At 36.7% G+C, this 26,987-nt stretch overlaps 1 protein-coding gene across 1 annotated transcript in view; it reads left to right on the top strand.

Moving 5' to 3' along the window:
- LEKR1 (leucine, glutamate and lysine rich 1) overlaps positions 1–26,987 on the top strand; it is a 270,778-nt gene that overhangs the window by 170,460 nt on the left and 73,331 nt on the right. Inside the window, exon 8 of the mRNA XM_082624460.1 lies at positions 16,514–16,595. Coding sequence (XP_082480586.1) covers positions 16,514–16,595 — 82 coding nt within the window. The remainder of the gene's footprint in view (positions 1–16,513; positions 16,596–26,987) is intronic.

Genomic DNA, 26,987 nt, shown 5'->3' with positions numbered 1-26,987 from the left:
ATATTGGTGTGTACTTTTCTTTTTTTGTAGTATCTTTGGTTTTGGTATCAGGGTAATAGTGGCCTTATAAAATGAGTTTGGGAGTTTTCCCTCCTCCTCAATCTTTTGGAATAGTTTGAGAAGGACAGCTATTAACTCTTCTTTATATGTTTGGTAGAATTGCCTTGTGAACCTGTCTGATTATGGACTTTTGTTTGCTGGAAGTTTTTTGATTACCTATTCAATTTCAATACTAGTAATAGGTCTGTTCAGATTATCAATTTCTTCCTGATTCAGTCTTGTATGCTTCTGAGAATTTATTCATTTCTTCTAGGTTGTCCCAATTTGTTGGCATATAACTGTTCATAGCATTCTATTTCTCTTGTTTGTATTTCTGTGATATCAGTTGTAACTTCTCTTTCATTTCTAATTTTGAGTCCTCTTTTTTTTTGTTTAATGAGCCTGGCTAAAGGCTTTTCAATTTTGTTTGTCTTTCAAAACATAGCTCTTGTGTTCATCAATCTTTTCTATTTTTTTCTATTTTATTTATTTCCACTCTGAGCTTTATTTATTTCCTTTTATTCTGCTGACTTTGGGTTTTGTTTGTTCTTTTTCTAATTCCTTTAAATGGTAGGTTGTGTTGTTTATTTGAGATTTGTCTTATTTCTTGAGGTGGGCCTGTATCACTCTAAACTTTCCTCTTGGAACTGCTTTTGCTGCATCCCCTAGATTTTGGAAAGTTGTGTTTTTAATTTTCATTTGTCTTAGGTATTTTCTGATTTCCTCTTTGATTCCTTTGTTGAGTTCTTGGTTTTTTAGTAGCATGTTGTTTAGTCTCCAATGTTTGTGTTTTTTCCATTTTTCTTCCTGTTACTTATTTCTAATTTCATACTATTGTGGTCAGAAAATATGCTTGATATAATTTCTATCTTCCTTAATTTATTGAGAGTTGTTTTGTGTCATAGCATGTGATCTATCCTGGAGAACATTACATGTGCACTTGAAAAGAATGTGTATTCTGCTGTTTTGGGATGGAATGTCCTATAGATATCTGTTAAGTCCTGCTGGTCTTCTGTGTCATTTAAGGCCAGTGTTTCCTTATTGATTTTCTGTCTGGATGATCTGTCCATTGATATAAGTGGGGTGTTAAAGTCCCCTAGTATTATTGTTGTACAGTCAATTTTTCCCTTTATACCTGTTAATATTTGCTTTATATATTTAGGTGCTTCTATATTAGGTGCATATATGTTTACAAATGTTATATTCTCTTCTTGTGCTGATCTATATCATTATATAATGCCCCTTTTTGTCTTTTATTGTAGACTTTGGGTTTGTTTTTGTGTTTTGTTTTGTTTTTTGGTTACACTGTGTGGCATGTGAGATCTTAGTTCCCCAACCAGGGATTGAACCCATGCCCCCTGCAGTGGAAGCATGGAGTCTTAACCACTGGGCCACCAGAGAAGTCCCTGTAGACTTTGTTTTAAAGTCTACTTTGTCTGTTATGAGTATTCCTACCCCCACTTTCTTATAGTTTCCATTTGCATGAAATATCTTTTTTCATCCCCTCCCTGTCAGTCTGTATGTGTTTTTATCTCTGAAGTGAGTCTCTTGTAGGCAGCATATATGGGTCTTGTGTTTAATCCAGTTAGCCACCCTATGTGTTTTGATTGGGGCATTTAGTCCATTGACATTTAAAGTGATTACTTATTGCCATTTTGTTACTTGTTTTCCAGACGTTTTTGTAGTTCTTCTCTGTTATTCTTTTAGTCTCTTCCCTTTGTGGTTTGATGATTTTCTTTAGTGTTATGTTTGTGTTTCTTTCTCTCTAATTTTTGTGTATCTATTCTAGGTTTTTTGATTTGTGGTTCCTGTGGAGTTTATATATATTGACCTATAACTATATCTACTTGTTTTAAGCTGATAGTCATTTGAGTTCAAACACGTTCTAAAAGATCTACAATTTTTACTCCCTCCTCCGCCCCAGTTTGTGTTTTTGATGTCATATTTTACATTTTCATGCCTATCCCTTAGCTATTTATTGCAGTTTTAGTTGATTTTACAATTTTTATCTTTTATCATTCATACTAGCTTATTTAAGTTGTTGGTCCACTGCCTTTACTATCTATTTGCCTTTACCAGTGGGATTTTTCCCTTCCTAGGTTTTCTTATTTCTGGTTGTAGCCTTTTCTTTTTTAACTAAAGAAGACCCTTTAACATTTCTTGTAAGGTCAGTTTAGTATTGATGAACTCTTAGTTTTTGCTTGTCTGGGAAGCTCTTTATCTCTCTAATTCTGAATGATATACTTTCTGGATACTGTATCCTAGGTTTTAGATTTTTTATTTTCAGCACTTTAAATATATCATGCCACTCATTTCTGGACTGCAAAGTTTCTGCTGAAAAATCAGCTGGTAAACTTATGGGTGTTCCCTTGTATGTGACTCTTTGTTTTTCTCTTGCTGCCTTTAAAATTCTCTCTTTAACTTTTGCCATTCTAATTATGATATATCTTAGTGTGGGTCTCTTTGGGTTCATATTGTATGGGGTTCTCTGTGCTTTTTATACTTGGATATCTGTTTGCTTCTTCAGGTTAGAGAAGTTTTCAACCATAATTTCATCATTTTCTACCCCTTTCTATCTCTCTTCTTCTGTGATCCCTATAATGCAAATGTTAGTACACTTGATGTTGTCCTAGAGGTCCCTTAAACTATTCTCATTTTTTAAAATTTGTTTTTCTTTCTGCTGTTCTGATTGGGCGATTTCCACTGTTCTATCTTTCAGACCACTTATGCATTCTGTATCACATAATCTTGCTGTTAATTCCTTCTAGTATATTTTTCACTTTAGTTATTGTATTCTTCAGCTCTCACTGGTTCTTTTATATATTTTCTACTTCTTTGTTGAAGTTCTCATTGTGTTCATCTAGTTTTTTTCTAAAGTTCAGTTAGCATTCTTATTACTATTGCTTTGAACTCTTTACCAGGTAATTATTTACCTCTGTTTCTTTAGAGTTTTTCAGGGGATTTATCTTGTTTTTTCATTTGAAACATATTCCTCTGTCTTCTCATTCTGTTTAATTTTCTCTGTTGTTTTCTATGAAATTAGGTGAACCATTTACCTATCCTGGTCTTGAAGGCATGTTGCTATGTGGAAGTGTCCCTATATAGTATGCATGTGCCCAGTGGCTTTGCTAGGAGAGCTGGATCTGAAGTGAGCACAGGCCAGATCTTCCCCCAGGGTGCACTGGCAGCTGCCACTGTGGTGCAAGGTAGGGCTTGATTCGGAGGGGCTGGAACTAGAACCAGGTGTGAGCCAGGGCTCTTCCTAGGCTCCATGGAAGTCAGCGCCCTATCAGGGGTTGGGCCAGGGCCCAATGGGCTGGAGCAAGAGCCCCGAGGGAGTTCAGCTTCTCCCTCATGTGATGGCAGTCTCTGACTTAGTTGGGGGCATGGCTGTGGCCTGAAGGATTCGGGCTGCACTTCTGAGCTGGTTCCACTTTTTCCCTGGTATGCACGCCTTGGTTAGAAGCTGGGTCAGGGCTGGAGGGGTTGAGTCACACTACTGAGCTGGTTCCACTCCTTCCCAAGTGTGTGTTCTCACGGCCATGGTGGCGATGGTAGACTCCACTGTGAAACTGGTTCTGCTCCTGCCCGACTGCTCAGAGTCCTTCTACTCTGCCATCTTGATCCCACCTCTGGTAAAAAGCTTTTATTGCAGGATTATTTGTTGTGATACTAAGTTGTAAGCAACCTAGGTTTCATCACTATTGGACTAGATCAGTAAAATGTGGTATGTGCACACAATTAAATATTATATATCAGTCAGAAAGGAATAAATCATATCTACATATAGCTATATGGATAGGTCTCAAAAACAATGTAGTGAAAAAAGTAAGAATTAAAATGCGATTTATAGCTTCATATCATTTATGTAGTTTTTTAAAACACCTGCAAAAAGTACTATTTTTTCACACATAGGCACAGGTTAGAAGACATACTTTAAATTCACAAGTGTGGGCACTGTCTAATTAAATGTAAATAAATATGTCCTGATATCTTAAAACAAAAACAAAAACAAAATAAAGAACCTTCCTCATTACCATATCCTCCTCAACCGCGACTGAATTTCTCTGCTCCCTATTCACAAAATCAGATAGCTTGTTTTTACAGTTTCAACCTCATCCCCCACCCCCACCAAGTTCTATTCCCCTTGTGTTCTTTTGTACCCTGAACACACAGAACTGAGTTGATTAGACTCCTTAGTACAGAACATACTATACTTGATCTGTACAAGCAAGACCCCTCCCTAAACAATACATCTATAAAATAGTCAAACACTGAAAAATACAGAGAATAATATAACAAATGTGTGTGAATCCATCACCTGTATTTTACAAGTTTTAACATTTTGTCATAGTTACTCTGTAGATTTTTTTTTTTTAATATGTAGTAAAAAACCTTCGATTTTACTCTTCCCCATACAAAGATAACCACTGATGACACCAGGCCCAACCGCAAGAATGAGGTCCTCAGGCAAGAAGTGATGAGATTCAGAACAGAAGTGGGGGAAGGGGAGGTGGCCTTATTACCACCCCCAATGATGATAACCAGTAGTTATGTGTGCCTAGCACTGTTCTCCTCCTTACATATATTAAGTAACTTAATTCCCAGAACAATCCTATGCTGTAATAACCATTTTATAGATTAGGAAACTAAAATACCTAAAGTCACTTAGTTAGGAGGAAGCAGAGCCAGGTTTTGAAGTTAGGCAGTCTGGCTTTAGAGTTCCTGCACTCCACCTCTATGTTACCCTGTCTTAGGAGTGTATTAAAAGAGCAGTGAGTTTTTGTTTTTCCTTTTCATCAATTATCTGTACCATTTTAAATATATATATAGCCTTCACCTTTTCATTAAAAAATTCTCCTGGATCCCGGGACTTCTGTGGTGGTCCAGTGGTTAAGACTCCACACTCCCAATGCAGGGGGCCCGGGTTCGATTCCGGATTAGGGAACTAGATCCCACATGCTGCAGCTAAGACCCAGCGCAGCCAAATAAATAAATAAATATTTAAAAAAAAAAAAAAAAAAATTCTCCTGGATCTGGATTTCTGGGTGCCAATTCTCCTGCCTGCTTGTTCCTCCATTCTGCTGCTTGGACCTGGAATCATTTTCTCTCATATTGCACTTTGGATCAGTTTTTTTTTTTTTTTTTTAATTTTTTGGTGTTTTCTTTATCCAGAAAGTTTTAAGCTTGAAATATCTTTCCACTATAAAGATTTTGTTTATTTTTTTCTCAAACAGTATACTAACTTAATATACCCTCCAAGTGACTGTAAAGTTTTATATCTTGCTATAAAATAGCTAACTATGAATACCTTTTTTATTTGTAGATCCTAGAAACCTTTTGGAATAACAGGATTCTCTTAAATGACTAATTACCCCAAATCTGATGCCTATGTAATGCTATCCAGCAAGCAGCTGGCTTCATATGAAGAGAGGCTAAGAGCTCCTTTTTGTCTTCATTTCAAATCATTTGCTTCTTATTTAATATCTGCAAAGAATGCAGTCACATTATAGTAGAATTTGCTGTTGTAAATTTTGGATTGTTTCCATGGGTTCCGCCTTACATCTGCATGGTGTTTAAAGCCAATACTTCCTTTCTTTTTGTAGGCATTCAGGGCCTTTTGCCTCATAATCCAATGTCATGCTGAATGACAGAAAATTGAAGTTGAATTTATTTAACTATAGAGAAGGACTACACAGAACAGTACACTTATTTAAGAACTCCTTGCATAAGGAACTGAAGGAGCTGTCTTATGCAGGTGGCTTAATCTCTCTGCTGCTTAGCCTAACTATGTGCCTTTATTTATTAAGGACAGGAACTGGGCACTCTGCTTCCAGAAACAAAAGGACCCCACTGGTCTATCAGAACCAATAATAAACCAATAACATGCTTATACTTCATTCAGAACAGTAAAGATATGTCCTATGTATTTTAAAAATAATTCTTAGCACTTCTTTATTACAGAAAATATATTCAAAGGTAAAAAAAAACAATGAAAATATATTAACCAGCTTCTAACTATACACTGGTGGGCTGTTTTCATTATGGATTATTCATAATAAATCTATTTTTCTCGATTCTACGTGGTATCTTCTCTCCTTAAGTAAAATGATTTATTTGTTGACATTACTTATATTTCCACATGACAACCTCCAGGGCTTTCTGTGTTTTAAAGTAAAACATTTATTTGCTTTCCCTGTTTTTACTTAGAGATGCTGTAAATATATAGTGAATAATCTGAAGGAACTGGCTTCCCTACTCATTGGGTACTGTGATTTAAAGACTAAGGATCTATGTTTATCTTGAAATAGGGAGAAAGGGAGATTTAGGTGGGTATGTAGAGAGAATAATACTGGAAAGTATAATAGCTTTTCCTTTCTTGAGTTGGGTCATGATTGTGTAGTTTATTTTCCTTTAAATCTAGTAAATTCTGGAACTTTGATGTACAAGTATATTCAAATGTGATCCTAAGAATACTTCACAATGCTGTAAAAATGGGTTTTGAATTAGCTACCATTTTTACTGTCTACTGTTCTACCAATTATTAGGTAATTGAGAATTAATAGCATAAAATTCACATATCAGGTACCAATTCTTTGGAGTTTATTTTTAAGATAATCAGTTCTTCCTCTTTACAATAGCTGCATTTAGAAGTAATAACATAGAATTTATCATGTGGGCTCAGATCCATGCTTCATCTAGTTTAGGATTATATCCTGACAAAAGCACCAAGGAACATTTAACAGAAAGATATAATTGTTCTCTCTGATGTCGGTGTTATTAAGTCAGTCACAAGGATACCATATTTGTCTTAATATCTTTCATTAATTATATTAATTTTTAAACTTTCTAAAATCTAAACCACCTCTTGGAATTAGACATTATACTAATTCACTACATATTTTATGTAGTAATAAATACTACTTTTCATTTGTCTTAAGTATACCTCTTTAAATATTCTAGGATATACTAAACAAATATTTGGCCACACTAACCACATTTTCATGCCCAAATATCATATCTCCTTGTACCTTTTATATTTTTGACAGTCATTGTAAGAGAGTTAGAAAGATAAAGATTTGGTGATGAAGCCAACCTCAGTTTGAATCACGGGATCACTTCTAACTAGCTCTGTGACTTTTGAAAAGTTAGTTAATTACTCTGATTCTTAGAGCCTTCTAGTAAAAATAAAATGTGTCTCTGTTTTTTTGTTTTTGTTTTTTTTTTACATCTTTATTGGAGTATAATTGCTTTACAATGGTGTGTTAGTTTCTGTTTTATAACAAAGTGAATCAGTTATACATATACATATGTTCCCATATCTCTTCCCTCTTGCGTTTCCCTCCCTCCCACCCTCCCTATCCCACCCCTCCAGGCCGTCACAAAGCACCAAGCTGATCTCCCTGTGTTATGCTGCTGCTTCCCACTAGCTATCTATTTTACGTTTGGTAGTGTATATATGTCCATACCACTCTCTCACTTTGTCACAGCTTACCGTTCACCTCCCCATAACCTCAAGTCCATTCTCTATTAGGTCTGTGTCTTTATTCCTGTCTTACCCCTATGTTCTTCATGACATTTTTTTCTTAAATTCCATATATATGTGTTAGCATACGGTATTTGTCTTTCTCTTTCTGACTTACTTCACTCTGTATGACAGACTCTAGGTCCATCCACCTCATTACAAATAACTCAATTTCATTTCTTTTTATGGCTGAGTAATATTCCATTGTATATATGTGCCACATCTTCTTTATCCATTCATCCAATGATGGACACTTAGGTTGTTTTCATCTCCTGGCTATTGTAAATAGAGCTGCAATGAACATTTTGGTACATGACTCTTTTTGAATTATGGTTTTCTCAGAGTATATGCCTAGTAGTGGGATTGCTGGGTCATATGGTAGTTCTATTTTTAGTTTTTTAAGGAACCTCCATACTGTTCTCCATAGTGGCTGTACCAATTCACATTCCCACCAGCAGTGCAAGAGTGTTCCCTTTTCTCCACACCCTCTCCAGCATTTATTGTTTCTAGATTTTTTGATGATGGCCATTCTGACCCATGTGAGATGATATCTCATTGTAGTTTTGATTTGCATTTCTCTAATGATTAATGATGTTGAGCATTCTTTCATGTGTTTGTTGGCAGTCTGTATATATTCTGTGGAGAAATGTCTATTTAGATCTTCTGCCCATTTTTGGATTGGGTTGTTTGTTTTTGTGTTATTGAGCTGCATGAGCTGTGTGTAAATTTTGGAGATTAATCCTTTGTCAGTTGCTTCATTTGCAAATACTTTCTCCCATTCTGAGGGTTGTCTTTTGGTCTTGTTCATGGTTTCCTTTGTGGTGCAAAAGCTTTTAAGTTTCATTAGGTCCCATTTCTTTATTTTTGTTTTCATTTCCATTTCTCTAGGAGGTGGGTCAAAAAGGATCTTGCTGTGATTTATGTAATAGAGTTTTCTGCCTATGTTTTCCTCTAAGATTTTGATAGTTTCTGGCCTTACATTTAGGTCTTTAATCCATTTTAAGCTTATTTTTGTGTATGGTGTTAGGGAGTGATCTAATCTCATACTTTTACATGTCCCTGTCCAGTTTTCCCAGCACTGCTTATTGAAGAGGCTGTCCTTTCTCCACTGTACATTCCTGCCTCCTTTAACAAAGATAAGGTGACCATATGTGCATGGGTTTACTCTGGGCTTTCTATCCTGTTCCATTGATCTACATTTCTGTTTTTGTGCCAGTACCATACTGTCTTGATTACTGTAGCTTTGTAGTATAGTCTGAAGTCAGGGAGCCTGATTCCTCCAGCTCCATTTTTCATTCTCAAGATTGCTTTGGCTATTCGGGGTCTTTTGTGTTTCCATACAAATTGTGAAGTTTTTTGTTCTAGTTCTGTGAAAAATGCCAGTGGTAGTTTGATAGGTATTGCATTGAATCTGTAGATTGCTTTGGGTAGTAGAGTCATTTTCACAATGTTGGTTCTTCCAATCCAAGAACATGCTATATCTCTCCATCTATTTGTATCATCTTTAATTTCTTTCAGCAGTGTCTTATAATTTTCTGCATACGGGTCTTTTGTCTCCTTAGGTAGGTTTATTCCTAGATACTTTATTCTTTTTGTTGCAGTGGTAAATGGGGGTGTTTTCTTGATTTTACTTTCAGATTTTTCATCATTAATATATAGGAATGCCAGAGATTTCTGTGCATTAATTCTGTATCCTGCTACTTTACCAAAATCATTGATTAGCTCTAGTAGTTTTCTGGTAGCATCTTTAGGATTCTCTATGTATAGTATCATGTCATCTGCAAACAGTGACAGCTTTACATCTTCTTTTCCAATTTGGATTCCTTTTATTTCCTTTTCTACTCTGATTGCTATGGCTAAAACTTCCAAAACTATGTTGAATAAGAGTGGTAAGAGTGGGCAACCTTGTCTTGTTCCTGATCTTAGTGGAAATGGTTTCAGTTTTTCACCATTGAGGATGATGTTGGCTGTGGGTTTGTCATATATGGCCTTTATTATGTTGAGGAAAGTTCCCTCTATGCCTACTTTCTGCAGGGTTTTTATCATAAATGGGTGTTGAATTTTATCTAAAGCTTTCTCTGCATTTATTGAGATGACCATATGGTTTTTCTCCTTCAATTTGTTAATATGGTGTATCACATTGATTGATTTGCATATATTGAAGAATCCTTGCATTCTTGGAATGAACCCCACTTGATGATGGTGTATGATCCTTTCAGTGTGCTGTTGGATTTTGTTTGCTAGTATTTTGTTGAGGATTTTTGCGTCTATGTTCATCAGTGATATAGGCCTGTAGCTTTCTTTCTTTGTGACATCCTTGTCTGGTTTTGGTATCAAGGTGATGGTGGCCTCGTAGAACGAGTTTGGGAGTGTTCCTCCCTCTGCTATATTTTGGAAGAGTTTGAGAATGAAAGGTGTTAGCTCTTCTCTAAATGTTTGAAAGAATTCACCTGTGAAGCCATCTGGTCCTGGGCTTTTGTTTGTTGGAAGATTTTTTATCACAGTTTCAATTTCAGTGCTTGTGATTGGTCTGTTCATATTTTGTATTTCTTCCTGAATCAGTCTTGGCAGGTTGTGCGTTTCTAAGAATTTGTCCATTTCTTCCAGGTTCTCCATTTTATTGGCATAGAGTTGCTTGTAGTAATCTCTCATGATCTTTTGTATTTCTGCAGTGTCAGTTGTTACTTCTCCTTTTTCATTTCTAATTCTATTGATTTGAGTCTTCTCCCTTTTTTTCTTGATGAGTCTGGCTAATGGTTTATCAATTTTGTTTATCTTCTCAAAGAACCAGCTTTTAGTTTTATTGATCTTTGCTATCATTTCCTTCATTTCTTTTTCATTTATTTCTTATCTGATCTTTATGATTTCTTTCCTTCTGCTAACTTTGGGGTTTTTTTGTTCCTCTTTCTCTAATTGCTTTAGGTGCAGGGTTAGTTTGTTTACTCAAGATGTTTCCTGTTTCTTACGGTAGGATTGTATTGCTATAAACTTCCGTCTTAGAACTGCTTTTGCTGTATCCCATAGGTTTTGGGTCATCGTGTCTCCATTGTCATTTGTTTCTAGGTATTTTTTTATTTCCTCTTTCATTTCTTCAATGATCACTTTGTTATTAAGTAGTGTATTGTTTAGCCTCCATGTGTTTGTATTTTTTACAGATCTTTTCCTGTAATTGATATCTAGTCTCATAGCGTTGTGGTCAGAAAATATACTTGATACAATTTCAATTTTCTTAAATTTACCAAAGCTTGATTTGTGCCCCAAGATATGATCTATCCTGGAGAATGTTCCATGAGCACTTGAGAAAAATGTGTATTCTGTTGTTTTTGGATGGAATGTCCTCTAAATATCAATTAAGTCCATCTTGTTTAGTGTATCATTTAAAGCTTGTGTTTCCTTATTTATTTTCATTTTGGATGATCTGTCCATTGGTGAAAGTGGGGTGTTGAAGTCCCCTACTATGAGTGTGTTACTGTCGATTTCCCCTTTTATGGCTGTTAGTATTTGCCTTATGTATTAAGGTCCTCCTATGTTGGGTACATAACTATTTATAATTGTTATATCTTCTTGGATCAATCCCTTGATCATTTTGTAGTGTCCTTCTTTGTCTCTTCTAATAATCTTTATTTTAAAGTCTATTTTGTCTGACATGAGAATTGCTAGTCCAGCTTTCTTTTTGTTTCCATTTCCATCCCCTCACTTTCAGTCTGTATGTGTCTCTAGGTCTGAAGTGGGTCTCTCTCTATTTTTTTTTTTCTTTGTGGTACGTGGGCCTCTCACTGTTGTGGCCTCTCCTGTTGCAGTGCACAGGCTCCGGACGCACAAGCTCAGCAGCCATGGCTCACAGGCCCAGCCACTCCGCGGCATGTGTGATCTTTCCGGACCAGGGCATGAAACCGTGTCCCCTGCATCAGCAGGTAGACTCTCAAGCACTGCACCACTAGGGAAGCCCTGAAGTGGGTCTCTTGTAGACAGCATATATATGGGTCTTGTTTTTGTATCCATTCAGCCAGTCTATGTCTTTTGGTGGGAACATTTAATCCATTTACATTTAAGGTAATTATTGATATGTATGTTCCTCTTCCCATTTTCTTAATTGTTTTGGGTTTCTTATTATAGGTCTTTTCCTTCTCTTGTGTTTCTTGCCTAGAGAAGATCCTTTAGCATTTGTTGTAAAGCTGGTTTGGTGGTGCTGAACTCTCTCAGCTTTTGCTTGTCTGTAAACGTTTTAATTTCTCCATCAAATCTGAATGAGATCCTTGCTGGGTAGAGTAAGCTTGGTTGTAGGTTTTTCTCCTTCATCACTTTAAATATGTCCTGCCAGTCCCTTCTGGCTTGCAGAGTTTCTGCTGAAAGATCAGCTGTTAACCTTATGGGGATTCCCTTGTGTGTTATTTGTTGTTTTTCCCTTGCTGCTTTTAATATGTTTTCTTTGTATTTAATTTTTGACAGTTTGATTAATATGTGTCTTGGCATGTTTCTCCTTGGAGTTATCCTGTATCGTCTCTCTGTGCTTCCTGGACTTGATTAACTATTTCCTTTCCCATATTAGGGAAGTTTTCAACTATAATCTCTTCAAATATTTTCTCAGGCCCTTTCTTTTTCTCTTCTTCTTCTGGGACCCCTATAATTCGAATGTTGGTGCATTTAATGTTCTCCTAGAGGTCTCTGAGACTGTCCTCAGTTCTTTTCATTCTTTTTTCTTTATTCTGCTCTGCAGTATTTATTTCCACTACTTTATCTTCCAAGTCCTTTATCCATTCTTCTGCCTCAGTTATTCTGCTATTGATCCCTTCTAGAGTATTTTTAATTCATTTATTGTGTTGTTCATCATTGCTTGTTTCCTCTTTAGTTCTTCTAGGTCCTTGTTAAATGTTTCTTGCATTTTGTCTATTCTATTTCCAAGATTTTGGATCATCTTTACTATCATTATTCTGAATTCTTTTTCAGGTAGACTGCCTATTTCCTCTTCATTTTTAGGTCTGGTGGGTTTTTATCTTGCTCCTTCATCTGCTATGTGTTTTTCTGTCTTCTCATTTTGCTGATCTTACTGTTTTGGGGGTCTCCTTTTTGCAGGCTGCAGGTTCGTAGTTCCCGTTGTTTTTGGTGTCTGTCCCCAGTGGCTCAAGTTGGTTCAGTGGGTTGTGTAGGCTTCCTGGTGAAGGGGACTAGTGCCTGTGTTCTGGTGGATGAGGCTGGATCTTGTCTTTCTGGTGGGCAGGTCCACGTCTGGTGGTGTGCTTTGGGGGCGTTTGTGGACTTATTATGATTTTAGGCAGCCTCTCTGCTAATGGGTGGGGTTGTGTTCCTGTCTTGCTAGTTGCTTGGCATAGGGTGTCCAGCACTGTAGCTTGCTTGTCTTTGAGTGAAGCTTGGTGTTGGTGTTGAGATGGAGATCTCTGGGAGATTTTCACCGTTTGATATTATGTGGAGCTGGGAGGTCTCTTGTGGACCAGTGTCCTGAATTTGGCTCTCCCACCTCAGAAGCACAGCACTGACTCCTGGTTGCAGCACCAAGAGACTTTCATCCACATGGGTCAGAATAAAAGGGAGAAAAAGTAGAAAGAAAGAAAGACAGAGGATAAAGGAAAATAAAATAAAGTAAGGTAAAATAAAATAAAATAAAATAAAATAGATCCCCTTACCCGAGTTTTAAATCTTGTCAGTTTGACTGCTGGCTAATACATTTATTCACTGTAAGATACTAGGCAAGAGAATCAAAGATAATCTCATTTCTCATCATCTGAAAAATGGGGCTGTTTGCACTTATGTAGCAATTTGAGGGTTAACATTAATATATGTGAATATGCTGAATAAACATTAAGATTTATACTAATATCTAGTAAATTCTAATTTAAAAAAATTTTTAGAGTGAATTTATTTTCTGATTTAAGGAACTGGCTCATTTTCATGAAACAAAGTTAAGAAGGCAGACTGAAAATACTTACAGAAATTTTATATATTGGTATGGATGCATAAAGTTTTTAAAGTTTAACTCCCAAATTCATTCTACGAAGCCACCATCACCCTGATAACAAAACCAGAAAAAGATAGCACAAAGAAAGAAAATTATAGACCAATATCACTGATATTTGGTAATGTTGCAGGATACAAAATTAATGCACACAAATCTCTGGCATTCCTATACACCACCAACAGAAAATCAAAAAGAGAAATTAAGGAAACACTCCCATTTACCATTGCAACAAAAAGAAGAAAATACCTAGGAATAAACCTACCTAAGGAGGCAAAAGACCTGTACTCAGAAAACTATAAGACACTGATGAAAGAAATCAAAGATGACATAAACAGATGGAGAAATATACCATGTTCTTGGACGGGAAGAATCAATATTGTGAAAATGACTATAGTACCCAAAACAAGCTACAGATTCAATGCAATCCCTATCAAACTACCAATGGCATTCTTCACAGAATTAGAACAAAAAATCTTACAATTCATATGGAAACACAAAAGGCCCTGAATAGTCAAAGCAATCTTGAGAAAGAAAAATGGAGTTGGAGGAATCAGGCTCCCCGACTTCAAACTGTACCACAAAGCTACAGTAATTAAGAGAGTATGATACTAGCACAAAAACAAAAATATAAATGAATGGTACAAGATAGAGTGCCCAGACATAAACACATGCACATATGGTCACCTAATTTATGACAAAGGAGGCAAGAACATACAATGGAGAAAAGACAACCTCTTCAATAAGTGGTGCTGGGAAAACTGGACAGCTACTTGTAAAAGAATGAAATTAGTACACTACCTAACACCATACCCAAAAATAAGCTCCAAATGGATTAAAGACTTAAATTTAAGACAATACACTGTAAAACTCTTAGAGGAAAACATAGGAAAAACACTCTTTGACATAAACCACAGCAAGATCTTTTTTGACCCACCTCCTAGAGTAATGGATATAAAAACAAAAATAAACAAATCGGACCTAATTAAACTTAAAAGCTTTTGCACAGCAACAGAAACCATAAACAAGACAAAAAGACAACCCTCAGAATGGGAGGAAATATTTGCAGATGAAACAACAGACAAAGGATTAATCTCCAAAATACACAAATAGCTCATGGGGCTCAATATCAAAAAAACAAACAATCCAGTTAAAAAATGGGTGGAAGACTTAAATACACATTTCACCAATGAAGACATACAGATGGCCAAGAGGCACATGAAAAGAAGCTCAACATCCCTAATTATTAGAGAAATGCAAATCAAAACTACAATGAGGTATCACCTCATACCAGTCAGAATTGCCATTATCAAAAAATCTAGAAACAATAAATACTGGAAGGGGTATGGTGAAAAGGGAACCCTCCTGCACTGTTGGTGGGAATGTAAATTGATACAACCACTATGGAGAATAGTATGGAGGTTCCTTAAAAAACTAAATATAGAACTGCCATATGACCCAGCAATCCCACTACTGGGCATATACCCTGAGAAAACCATAATTCAAAAAGAGACATGTACCACAATGTTCATTGCAGCACTATTTACAATAGCCAGGACATGGAACCAACATAAATGTGGATAAAGAAGATGTGGCACATATATACAATGGAATATTACTAAGCCATAAAAAGAAACGAAATTGAGTTATTTGTAGTGAGGTGGGTGGACCTAGAGTCTGTCATACAGAGTGAAGTAAGTCAGAAAGAGAAAAACAAATACCATATGCTAACGCATAGATATGGAATCTAAGAAAAAAAGAGTGGTATTGATGAACCTAGTTGCAGGGCAGGAATAAAGAGGTAGACATCGAAAATGGACTGGAGGACATGGGGTGGGAGGGCGAAGCTGGGGTGAAGTGAGAGTAGCATCGACATATATACACTACCAAATGTAAAATAGATAGCTGGTGGGAAGCAGCAGCATAGCACAGGGAGATCCACTCAGTGCTTTGTGATGACCTAGAGGGGTGGGATAGGGAGGCTGGGAGGGAGGCTCAAGAAGGAGGGGATATGGGGACATGTATATGCATATGGCTGATTCATTTTGTTGTGCAACATCAACTAACACAGTATTTATTGTGAAGCAATTATACTCCAATAAAGATCTATCAAAAATTTTTTTAAAGATTTTAAAGTTTACTATTAAAAATATGTTATTAAAACACCTGAACAGATGTAACATGGAAATTTTATAAATTCCAATGTTTAAAATTATTTTCTTCATAGAAGTCAGTTAATCCAGCTGTGTACGTTTGTTTTCCACCTTTTCGCAAAAAGAGTACCAACAAGGGCTGTTATTGGGGCTGGGGTTCAGATCTTAGTCCACACACACAGGCTAATGGTGGGTCTCAGATCATTCAAGCCATATGTTTTTTCTGCTTTAGTTTCAGTTCTGCATCCACACATGTGAGACATGGCTGCCTGAATAATCTTTCTCAAACACTATTTGAATTCCTCAGTTCAAGACTCTGGAAGCCAATTGCCTGCTTGTATTTTCTTGGCTTGAAAGTCATTAAAATGCCTATTAGACACTACCCAGAGTTAACAGATTCTTTACTGGAAGGCTTGCACATGGTTTATCTATTTCAGTTCTACTAGGAGGCCTTTGCAATACTTCTAAGTTCCAGGCCACAAGAGCTAGCTCAGGCAGTCAAGTGTTTCAGAAGTGAGTCATATGACCAAAAATTCATAAATTTCCTTTGAAAACATCAGTAAAATTTAGCCTATTAGCTGTTTGAAAATTAGCATGATGTTGGGGACAGAAAGAGGCCAATAAATTGAGTCTGTCAAAACCTATTAATTCTGTGGGATTTCAGAGTAGGGATGAGCTACATATGGTCATCCAAGCAAAGTGGAATAAACAGCTGCATTATTCTTCAGGAGGTGAGTGGCAATGCTAAAAAAATGTGGTTTACTCTATGAAAATATCTAGACACTTAAAATGTACTAATCAGAAGAATACATTATGTCATTCCAGATTTACAGTGTCAAGTTGAAGCATTTGGGCTAAAACTTCAGAAGGCAGTGACTGAGATGGACAACTACAAAGAAAAGCTCATGTAAGATGGTAAACATTAAACAACCTGTAAGAATTTAGAAAAACCCCCATGTGTTTTCTGTGACTCTGGGCAGTAATTTGGATGTGTTGGTATGGTCTACTGCAGTTTTTCTCAGCTACTTTTCTGGCCTATATTGAAGGACCTGTAAATACTTTTAAATATATGAAATGTTTCTCTATCTCAGTAAGAAACTTACCTATCCAGGTATTAAAGCTTTTCCTGATTATTCAAATGTAGTAACTTAATATTCTCTGAACTTTTTGTCTTATCATCTGTTTATTATCTGTCTGGAAGAAACAGCATTGAAGATGTTTCATAAGATTATTGGGATTGACATATATACACTAATATGTGTAAAATAGATAACTAAAAAAAACCTGCTGTATAATAAACAAGTGAATAAATAAATAAATTTTAGGTTCAAAAAGACAGTTGAGTATCTTTGAAATTCTGGAGTGCTTATGCCTTATATAAGTGAGAAAGAAAATATTAGAAAACAAATGATAAGAAAATGCCCCTGTAAAATATCCAGAGTACTATTTCTTTTATTTATTTATTTATTTTTCATCTTGTTTATGGTTTCCTTTGCTGTGCAAAAGCTTTTAGGTTTCCTTAGGTCCCATTTGTTTATTTTTGTTTTTATTTCCATTACTCTAGGAGGTGGATCAAAAAAGATCTTGCTGTGATTTATGTCAAAGAGTGTTCTTCCTATGTTTTCCTCTAAGAGTTTTATAGTGTCCGGTCTTACATTTAGGTCTTTAATCCATTTTGAGTTTATATTTGTGTATGGTGTTACGGAGTGTTCTACTTTCATTCTTTCACATGTAGCTGTCCAGTTTTCCCAGCACCACTTATTGAAGAGACTGTCTTTTCTCCATAGTATATCCTTGCCTCCTTTGTCATAATTCGTTGACCACAAGTGCATGGATTTATCTCTAGGCTTTCTATCTTGTTCCATTGATCTACATTTCTGCTTTTGTGCCAGTACAATATTGTCTTTATTACTGTAGCTTTGTAGTATAATCTGAAGTCAGGGAGTCTGATTCATCCAGCTCCGTTTTATTCCCTCAAGACTGCTTTGGCTATTCGGGGTCTTTTGTGTCTCCCTACAAATTTTAAGATTTTTTGTCCTATTTCTGTAAAAAATACCATTGGTAGTTTGATAGGGATTGCATTGAATCTGTAGATTGCTTTGGGTAGTATAGTCATTTTCACAATATTGATTCTTCCAATCCAAGAACATAGTATATCTCTCCATCTGTTTGTATCATCTTTTTTTTTTTTTAATTAATTAATTTATTTTTTGCTGTGTTGGGTCTTCGTTTCTGTGCGAGGGCTTCCCCTAGTTGTGGCAAGCGGGGACCACTCTTCATCGCGGTGCGCAGGCCTCTCACTATCACAGCCTCTCTTGTTGCGGAGCAGAAGCTCCAGATGCGCAGGCTCAGTAGTTGTGGCTTACGGGCCTAGTTGCTCCGCGGCACGTGGGATCTTCCCAGACCAGGGCTCGAACCCGTGTCCCCTGCATTGGCAGGCAGATTCTCAACCACTGCACCACCAGGGAAGCCCTGTTTGTATCATCTTTAATTTCTTTCATCGGTGTCTTATAGTTTTCTACATATGGGTCTTTTGTCTCCCTAGGTAGGTTTATTCCTAGGTATTTTATTCTTTTCGTTGCAGTGGTAAATGGGAGTGTTTCCTTAATTTCTCTTTCAGATTTTTCATCATTAGTGTATAGGAATGCCAGAGATTTCTGAGCATTAATTTTGAATCCTGCAACTTTGCCAAATTCATTGATTAGCTCTAGTAGTTTTCTGGTGCCATCTTTAGGATTCTCTATGTATGGTATCATGTCATCTGCAAACAGTGACAGTTTTACTTCTTCTTTTCCAATTTGGATTCCTTTTATTTCTTTTCCTTCTCTGATTGCCGTGGCTAGGACTTCCAAAACTATGTTGAATAATAGTGGTGAGAGTAGACCTCCTTGTCTTGTTCCTGATCTTAGAGGAAATGCTTTCAGTTTTTCACCATTGAGAATGATGTTTGCTGTGGGTTTATCGTATATGGCCTTTATTATGTTGAGGTAGGTTCCCTCTATGCCCACTTTCTGGAGAGTTTTTATCATAAATGGGTGTTGAACTTTGTCAAAAGCTTTTCTGCATCTATTGAGATGATCATATGGTTTTTATTCTTCGATTTGTTAATATGGTGTATCACATTGATTGATATGCGTATATTGAAGAATCCTTGCATCCCTAGGATAAATCCCACTTGATCATGGTTTATAATCTTTCTAATGTGTTGTTGGATTCTGTTTGCTAGTATTTTGTTGAGGATTTTTGCATCTATATTCATCAGTGATATTGGTCTGTAATTTTCTTTTTTTGTAGTGTGTTTGTCTGGCTTTGGTATCAGGGTGATGGTGGCCTCATAGAATGAGTTTGGGAGTGTTCCTTCCTCCACAATTTTTTGAAGAGTTTGAGAAGGATGGTTGTTAGCTCTTCTCTAAATGTTTGATAGAATTCACCTGTGGAGCCATCTGGTCCTGGACTTTTGTTTATTGGAAGACTTTTAGTCACAGTTTCAATTTCATTTCTTGTGATTGGTCTGTTCACATTTTCTGTTTTTTCCTGGTTCAGTCTTGGAAGGTTATACCTTTCTAAGAATTTGTCCATTTCTTCCAGGTTGTCCATTTTATTGGCCTAGAGTTGCTTGTAGTAGTCTCTTAGGATGCTTTGTATTTCTGCAGTGTCTGTTGTAACTTCTCCTTTTTCATTTCTAATTTTATTGATTTGAGTCCTCTCCCTCTTTTTCTTGATGAGTCTGGCTAATGGCTCATCAATTGTGTTTACCTTCTCAAAGAACCAGCTTTTAGTTTTATTGATCTTTGCTATTGTTTTCTTTGTTTCTATTTCATTTATTTCTGCTCTGGTCTTTATGATTTCTTTCCTTGTGCTAACTTTGGGTTTTCTTTGTTCTTCTTTCTCTAGTTCCTTTAGGTGTAAGTTTAGATTGTTTATTTGAGATTTTTCTTGTTTCTTGAGTTAGGCTTGTATAGCTATATACTTCCCCCTTAGAACGGCTTTTGCTGCATCCCATAGGTTTTGGATCATCATGTTTTCATTGTCATTTGTCTCTAGGTATTTTTTGATTACCTCTTTGATTTCTTCAGTGATCTCTTGGTTATTTAGTAATGTATTGTGTAGCCTCCATGTGTTTGTGTTTTTTATGGTTTTTTCCCTATAATTCATTTCTAATCTCCTAGCATTGTGGTCCAAAAAGATGCTTGATATGATTTCAGTTTTCTTAAATTTACTGAGGCTTGATTTGTGACCCAAGATGTGATCTATCCTGGAGAATGTTCTGTGTGCACTTGAGAAGAAAGTGTAATCTGCTGTTTTTGGATGGAATGTCCTATAAATATCACTTAAATCTATCTGGTCTATTGTGTCATTTAAAGCATCTGTTTCCTTATTTATTTTCATTTTGGATGATCTGTCCATTGGTGTAAGTGAGGTGTGAAAGTCCCCCATTATTATTGTGTTACTGTCAATTTCCTCTTTTATAGCTGTTAGCAGTTGCCTTATGTATTGAGGTGATCCTATGTTGGTTGCATATATATTTGTAATTGTTATATCTTCTTCTTGGATTGATCCCTTGATCATTATGTAGTGTCCTTCCTTGTCTCTTGTAACATTCTTTATTTTAAAGTCTGTTTTATCTGATATGAGTATTGCTACTCCAGCTTTCTTTTGATTTCCATTTTCATGGAATATCTTTTTCCATCCCCTCACTTTCAGTCTGTATGTGTTCCTAGGTCTTAAGTGGGTCTCTTGTAGACAGCATATATATGCGTCTTGTTTTTGTATGCATTCAGCAAGCCTGTGTCTTTTGGTAGGTGCATTTAATCCATTCACGTTTAAGGTAATTATCGTTATGTATGTTCCTATGACCATTTTCTTAATTGTTTTGGGTTTGTTTTTGTACGTCCTTTTCTTCTCTTGTGTTTCCCACTTAGAGAACTTCCTTTAGCATTTGTTGTAGAGCTGGTTTGGTGGTGCTGAATTCTCTTAGCTTTTGCTGCTGTGTAAAGCTTTTGATTTGTCCATCGAATCTGAATGAGATCCTTGTCGGGTAGAGTAATCTTGGTTGTAGGTTCATCCCTTTCATCACTTTAAGTGTATCATGCCACTCCCTTCTGGCTTGTAGCGTTTCTACTGAGAAGTCAGCTGTTAACCTTACAGGAGTTCTTGTATGTTATTTGTCGTTTTTCCCTTGCTGCTTTCACTAATTTTTCTTTGTCCTTAGTTTTTGCCAAATTGATTACTATGTGTCTCGATGTGTTTCTCCTTGGGTTTATCCTGTATGGGACTCTCTGTGCTTCCTGGACTTTGGTGGCTATTTCCTTTCCCATGTTAGGGAAGTTTTTGACTATAATCTCTTCAAATATCTTCTCTTGTTCTTTCTCTCTCTCTTCTCCTTCTGGGCCCCCTATAATGCGAATGTTGTTGTGTTTAATGTTTTCCCAGAAGTCTCTTAGGCTGTCTTCATTTATTTTCATTCTTTTTTCTTTATTCTGTTCTGTAGCAGTGAATTCCACCATTCTGTCTTCCAGGTCACTTCTTTGTTCTTCTGCCTCAGTTATTCTGCTATTGATTCCTTCTAGTGTAGTTTGCATTTCAGTTATTGTATTGTTCATCTCTGTTTGTTTGTTCTTTAATTCTTCTAGGTCTTTGTTAAACGTTTCTTGCATCTTCTCGATCTTTGCCTCCATTCTTTTTCTGAGGTCCTGGATCATCTTCACTATCATTATTGTGAATTCTTTTTCTGGAAGGTTGCCTATCTCCCTTCATTTAGTTGTTTTTCTGGGGTTTTATCTTGTTCCTTCATCTGGTACATAGCCCTCTGCCTTTTCATCTTGTCTATCTTTCTGTGAATGTGGTTTTTGTTCCACAGGCTGCAGGATTGTAATTCTTCTTGCTTCTGCTGTCTGCCCTCTCTATTTCTTTTAGAAATGATTTTATTTCAGAAATTTCAAAAATGATAGTATAAATATAGTACATCTATAATTATAACACTAAAATAGATTTTATATAATCTTTGAAAAGTAAATAAATTCTTTTACTTTGTGCTATGTAATCTGGTAGCTTTGGTTTTCAGTTCCTATATTTTAGAAGGATGAACCTCATAAGAAATATAAATACTGAAAATTCTTAACAACTAAATGTTGTGTTGACCATTGCCTATTCCTAAGAACAATCTTTTCAAGAAAATTCTTAACAACACAAAGAAGTACAAATTCCAAAAATACTATCAAATTAATGTATACTTTGATTATTTGTAGCAAAATAATTTATTTTCAAAAGCCAAGAAAAACCAAATAGTCATGCTTTATAACACTGTGGTCAATAGTTCAGTAAATAATAGTTCAACTCTCTGTGTATGATAGTTGTGGTTGAAGGAATAAGTGGAGAAGAGGTTCTAGCATGACTCACTGCACCGAGCAAGAACTTTTTGATGAGAAAATGCATGAAAAAAAGAAGCAAGATGGGAATTGCCAGAAAATTGTTAATCCCCACCCTCTAATTACATCAGGGAGGGCTTTGGCCTCATGAATGTCTCATGCAGAGGGCCTGCCTCATCAGACCACAGCCCATTTAATATTAATACATGCTTTGTGATATTTTTGTTAATTTTTATATAATTTATTATATGAGTGCTGAGAAATAAGAGTCAGAGTAAATTGGAGTTAGAGGGAGAAAATACCACTCAGTAAAGTCCATCAAATGAATTACCTGGAGGAAATCACTGTAGAATTGTAGAAATACTGATGCTGTTGTTTCAGTTTATAATAAAACTGGTGCTTCCTACCTGTGTGAGAACTGTTTTAAAATTAGAAAATGGGCAGAACATCCACTTTTAGAAAACTTGATGAAAGATAGAGACAGTTAAATGGTCTCACCTGCTGGAGACCATTCTCTGTGCTGCCTGTACCTAGCTCTTCCATCTCTACTCCGTCTACCCTCCTTCGCTACTAGGATGAAGTTGAGTAGGGCAGGCATGTAGGATCAGAGCCTGGGACTCCTCAGGGTGATCAGAGCCTGGGACTTCTCGGGGTACTCAGAGCTCAGGAAGTCCCCAGTAGTATGTAAGTACTATTTTATTTATAGCTTAAAACCAAATTTTCAACTTGGCCATTGTTTTGTGGTAAATTCAGTTTGAAGTCAAAATAATTCACTCAAAATTTTTGACATGCCATTTCTTAATAAATTGAAGATTTGCTCTATATACCGAAACCTGTTTGAACTTCCAGAAATTGGAAGGTGGTGTGAAATCAGGTTTTAAAAAAATTTTAATCCTCACTCTTTGTGGGGACTGGGGTGAGGAATGAGTTTCACCCATCCAGCTTAAGATAATTGTTTTGTTTAAAGATTTTTAAATGTTTGGATATAAGTTTTGTGGGTTTTTACTTAAGAGGAAAAGGCAGTTTTTAAATGGATGAATTTTGAGTTCTTTTTTTTCTAAGATTTATAAGAAAATATTTTCCAAGGTTCATAAGAATTTGTTGTATATTTGAAAATAGAGATTTTATCACTTAGGATTCTTTGAGCTATAAGTAACAGAGGTAGAGTTGTTTCAGATTTAGTCAATCCAGTGACTCAACAATATCACCAAGGATCTTGATGCTCTTTCTGTCTCTATTCTGCTGCCCTCAGCACTGGCTTCACCCCAAGGCTAAGTCCCCTATGATCATGACATGGCTGCAGTTCCAGATACCACATCCAAATGTAACCACCCCAGTGGCAGGAAGGGCCTGTTTTTCTGGTGTCTCCTTAGAAGTGAGATAAAAATTTCTCAGAAGCCACCAAACAGCCCTCTCCTTACATCTCTTGGCTAGAACCCTTTACATACCCTCTCCTAAATGAATCACTGGCAAGGGGAACAGGACTACCACAGTTAGCTCAAGTCAGGCAGGATTTACCCTGAGAACAGATGATAATGGGGCTCTGATGGCCAGGAAGACAGCTATAGTACATGTCCAGAAGGTAACTAGTAATGTTTACTAGAGGTAGAGTGTTAGTGATGCTCTGAAAATTGATGACATTTTCTACAAATTTATTTGTGTCATAATATCTAGATTAATTTAGGGAAGACCCTCCTGAAGTAATGAAAAATATGGATGCTGTGAAATGCAACTTTATTACTTTTAAATATTTATGTGGAGAGAGAGGGAGAGAGAACTAGGAAATAACACTTTTATTATATATATATGTATATAGGATAAGATAAGTAAATAAGACTAATAAGAAAGGCTGCTATAGAGGGTGAGAAATTTTTAGGAATTCCTGAAAGAGAATACATAGGAAGGATAATAAAAAGGGTCAACTCTGCAGAGGAATAAACTAGAGGAAAACCAATTGTGTGGTGGGCATGTGACGGGCAGGACTTTACTTGGAATCAGTTAACAAAAAGAGAAGGGAGTGGGATAAGGCAAATCATCAGAACAGTGGTTCTCAAACTCCAATCTGCAGAAGAATCCTGGGTAGTTTACTGAAACTGTGTATTACAGTATGACTTCGCTCACAGACCCAATCCCAGGATCAGTTTCTGGGCTCCATTCCCACAGACATTCTGGCTTTAAATTTGGGTTTGAGGTGTCCCTGAGCAATCTGCATTTGTAATGCACTCCCCCCTAACACACACACACTATTCTGATTCAGGTGATCCAATGAAGCCCACTCTGAGGGATCATATTTGGAACATTTAAGCCACTGGCCCCTCACCAGCCCCACCCCACCCCAATCAACAGGTCCCGTGTGAAGCAGCATTTGCAAGGCATCTGCACCCAGAATAAAGTGATGGGTGTGGGGACTGGAGCTGGGGAGCCTGCCAGCTACTGAACCCCAGAGGCCACGGTCCCCACATCCCAAGACAAACCTCCTGTGCCCCCACCGTACTCTACCCCTTCATCACAACCTTCAGAAACAATCTAGGGCAACAATAAACAGCAAAGCAGACAACAAACCAGAATCTTAGGCTTAGGATGAACACCCAACCAAAGATTACCAGGTATGTGAGAAAAACCTTCCCCCAACCTTGTTCACATGGCTCTGAATTCACACAGAAAAGCTTTAACACCTAGAGAAATTTTTAAATAGCAAACAGAAGATGTTAAGATAAATTTTTAAAGTTAGGATATACTTCAAAATATGTCCAGGATTGTAACCATTAAAGAAGAACAGGCTGTTACCAAAAAAAAGCTATTAGGAATTTTAGAGATTAAAAATATGACTCCAGAAAAATGATTCCATTCATGTTAAAAATGTATATGAATATACATACAAATATATATGGATTCAAATTCATTGAATAAATGATTGGTAGGATTACAACAGTTCCTTCTGGAAGTGAGAGTCAGGGGTGTGTAGAGACTCTTATTTTACTGTATATACTTATATATTGCTTAAATAGCTTACAGTGTGAATGTATTCATTTTCACATATGTAATGAAAAGAACAAAACTCACTTTAAATGATTTATAATTTATCAATTACTAGTGAATATGTCTAAAGTGGTGATATGAAATATACTTTCTAATTTGGGGACCTTTGTAACATACTTACACTTTAATTTTATTAGCAGCCACCTCCTCCTCATTTAACTAATAATTGTAAGCAATAATCAGCCATAACCAGCATAAATTTCTTGTTTATAAAGCTCTTGACCAAATAACAGCAACATTTTGCACAGTTGAGATGTTCTTGGAACATTATTATTGCCTTCTAAGATATAATGTTCTCCTGATTTTCCTCTTCTGTCGTCATTCATGAGAATTTTTTTGCCTAGAAAGCAGGTGGCCTGGTGGCAATCCAGCGTCAGAGTACAGATACACCTTCACATGATCCTAGATTTAACAGGCTAGGTTTCCTTCCTTGACTCATTCAATACAAAATGCTCATGGAGAGGCAATTATGTGCCATGACTCTTTTGTGTACAAGCACTAGATACTGAAGTAACAAGATTGACAAGCTACAATAGGTAATTTCCGGTAACGTTAAGTGCTGCAAAAATATAAAACAGGCATAAAAGAATGTGAGTGTTGGGGAAGAGTGGTATCCTTTTGATAGAGTGGCATCCCTGGGCAGATGACCTTTGAGTTAAGATCTGAGTAACAGAAAGGAGCTAACAGTGCTAATAAGCTAACATCTGGAAGCAGAGAGATCAAGGACAAAAAATTCTTGGGCGTGAGTTTTACAAGTTAAAGAAACATGAAGGCCAGTTGTGGTAGATGGAATAACAGCTTCCAAAGATTTTCATATCCTAATCCCTGAAATCTGTGAGTACATTATCCTATGTGGCAAAAGGGATTTTGCACATGTTTAAATTAGGGATATAGAGCTTGGGAGATTTTGTTGGATTATTCAGGCAGGCTCAATGTTATAACTGCAAAGTTCCTTATAAGATGAAAGCAAGAGGGTCAAAGTCACAAAAGTGGATGTGAGGATGGAAGCAGAGGTTGGAGTAATGTGATTTGAAGATGGAAGAAGGGACCTCAAGCCAAGGAATGCATGTGGTCTCTAGAAGCTAGAAAAGGCAGGAAAACAGATTCTCCTCTAGAGCTTCCAGGGGGAACACAGCCCTTAAGACATCTTCATTTTAGGACTTCTTACCTTAGAAATGTAAGATAATAAATTTGTTTTAAACCCCTACATTTGTGGTAATTTGTTACAGCAGCAAAAAGAAATGAATATACCAGTGTGTCCAAAGCCCAGTGAGGATTTTGGATTTATGCAGAAGGCAGAGGGAAACTATTGGAGGGTTTGGCAATAGAGTGAACTGATTTGATTTGTTTTAAAAGGGTGGCATCGCTGCTGCATGGAGAATGGACTGAAGTGGGAGTGCAAGAGTGATCAGGGAGACTAGGTGGGAGGCCCAGCGTTCATACAAGTGAGAAGTGGCTGGTTTAGTGTAAAGCTATAGTGTGGAGATGGAGAGAAATATATGCCAGGGGTCACTCTCACAGGATTTACTGATGGAGTAGATGTGGCCGGGGAGGAAGAGGACTGGAAAAGAAAGGAAATAATAAAGGATGGGGTTTGGGGCTTTTCAGCATCAGGTAGACAGTTGAGAGGCAGTATAGTGACTAACAGCGTGGAAGCCAAATCCAGACTGCTGGGGCAGTACTACTTAGCATTATGTCACCTTGGGCATGTTACTTACCTCTCTGTTTTCAGTTTCCTCAGGTGTAACAAGGGCTGAGTAAGGGCTGGTTTGAGGTTCGTGTGAGATATATAAGGTGTTACCTAGTAGTATCATTATGAGTTGGTGCCATTTAATGAAGTGGGAAAATCTATAAAAGAAATAGATACGGGGGTGAGGGAAATACAAGACAAT

The sequence above is a fragment of the Mesoplodon mirus genome (assembly GCF_964341445.2).
Source record: "Mesoplodon mirus genome assembly, chromosome: 6".
Lineage (NCBI taxonomy): Eukaryota > Metazoa > Chordata > Mammalia > Artiodactyla > Ziphiidae > Mesoplodon > Mesoplodon mirus.
This window is presented reverse-complemented; position numbering and strand designations above follow the sequence as displayed.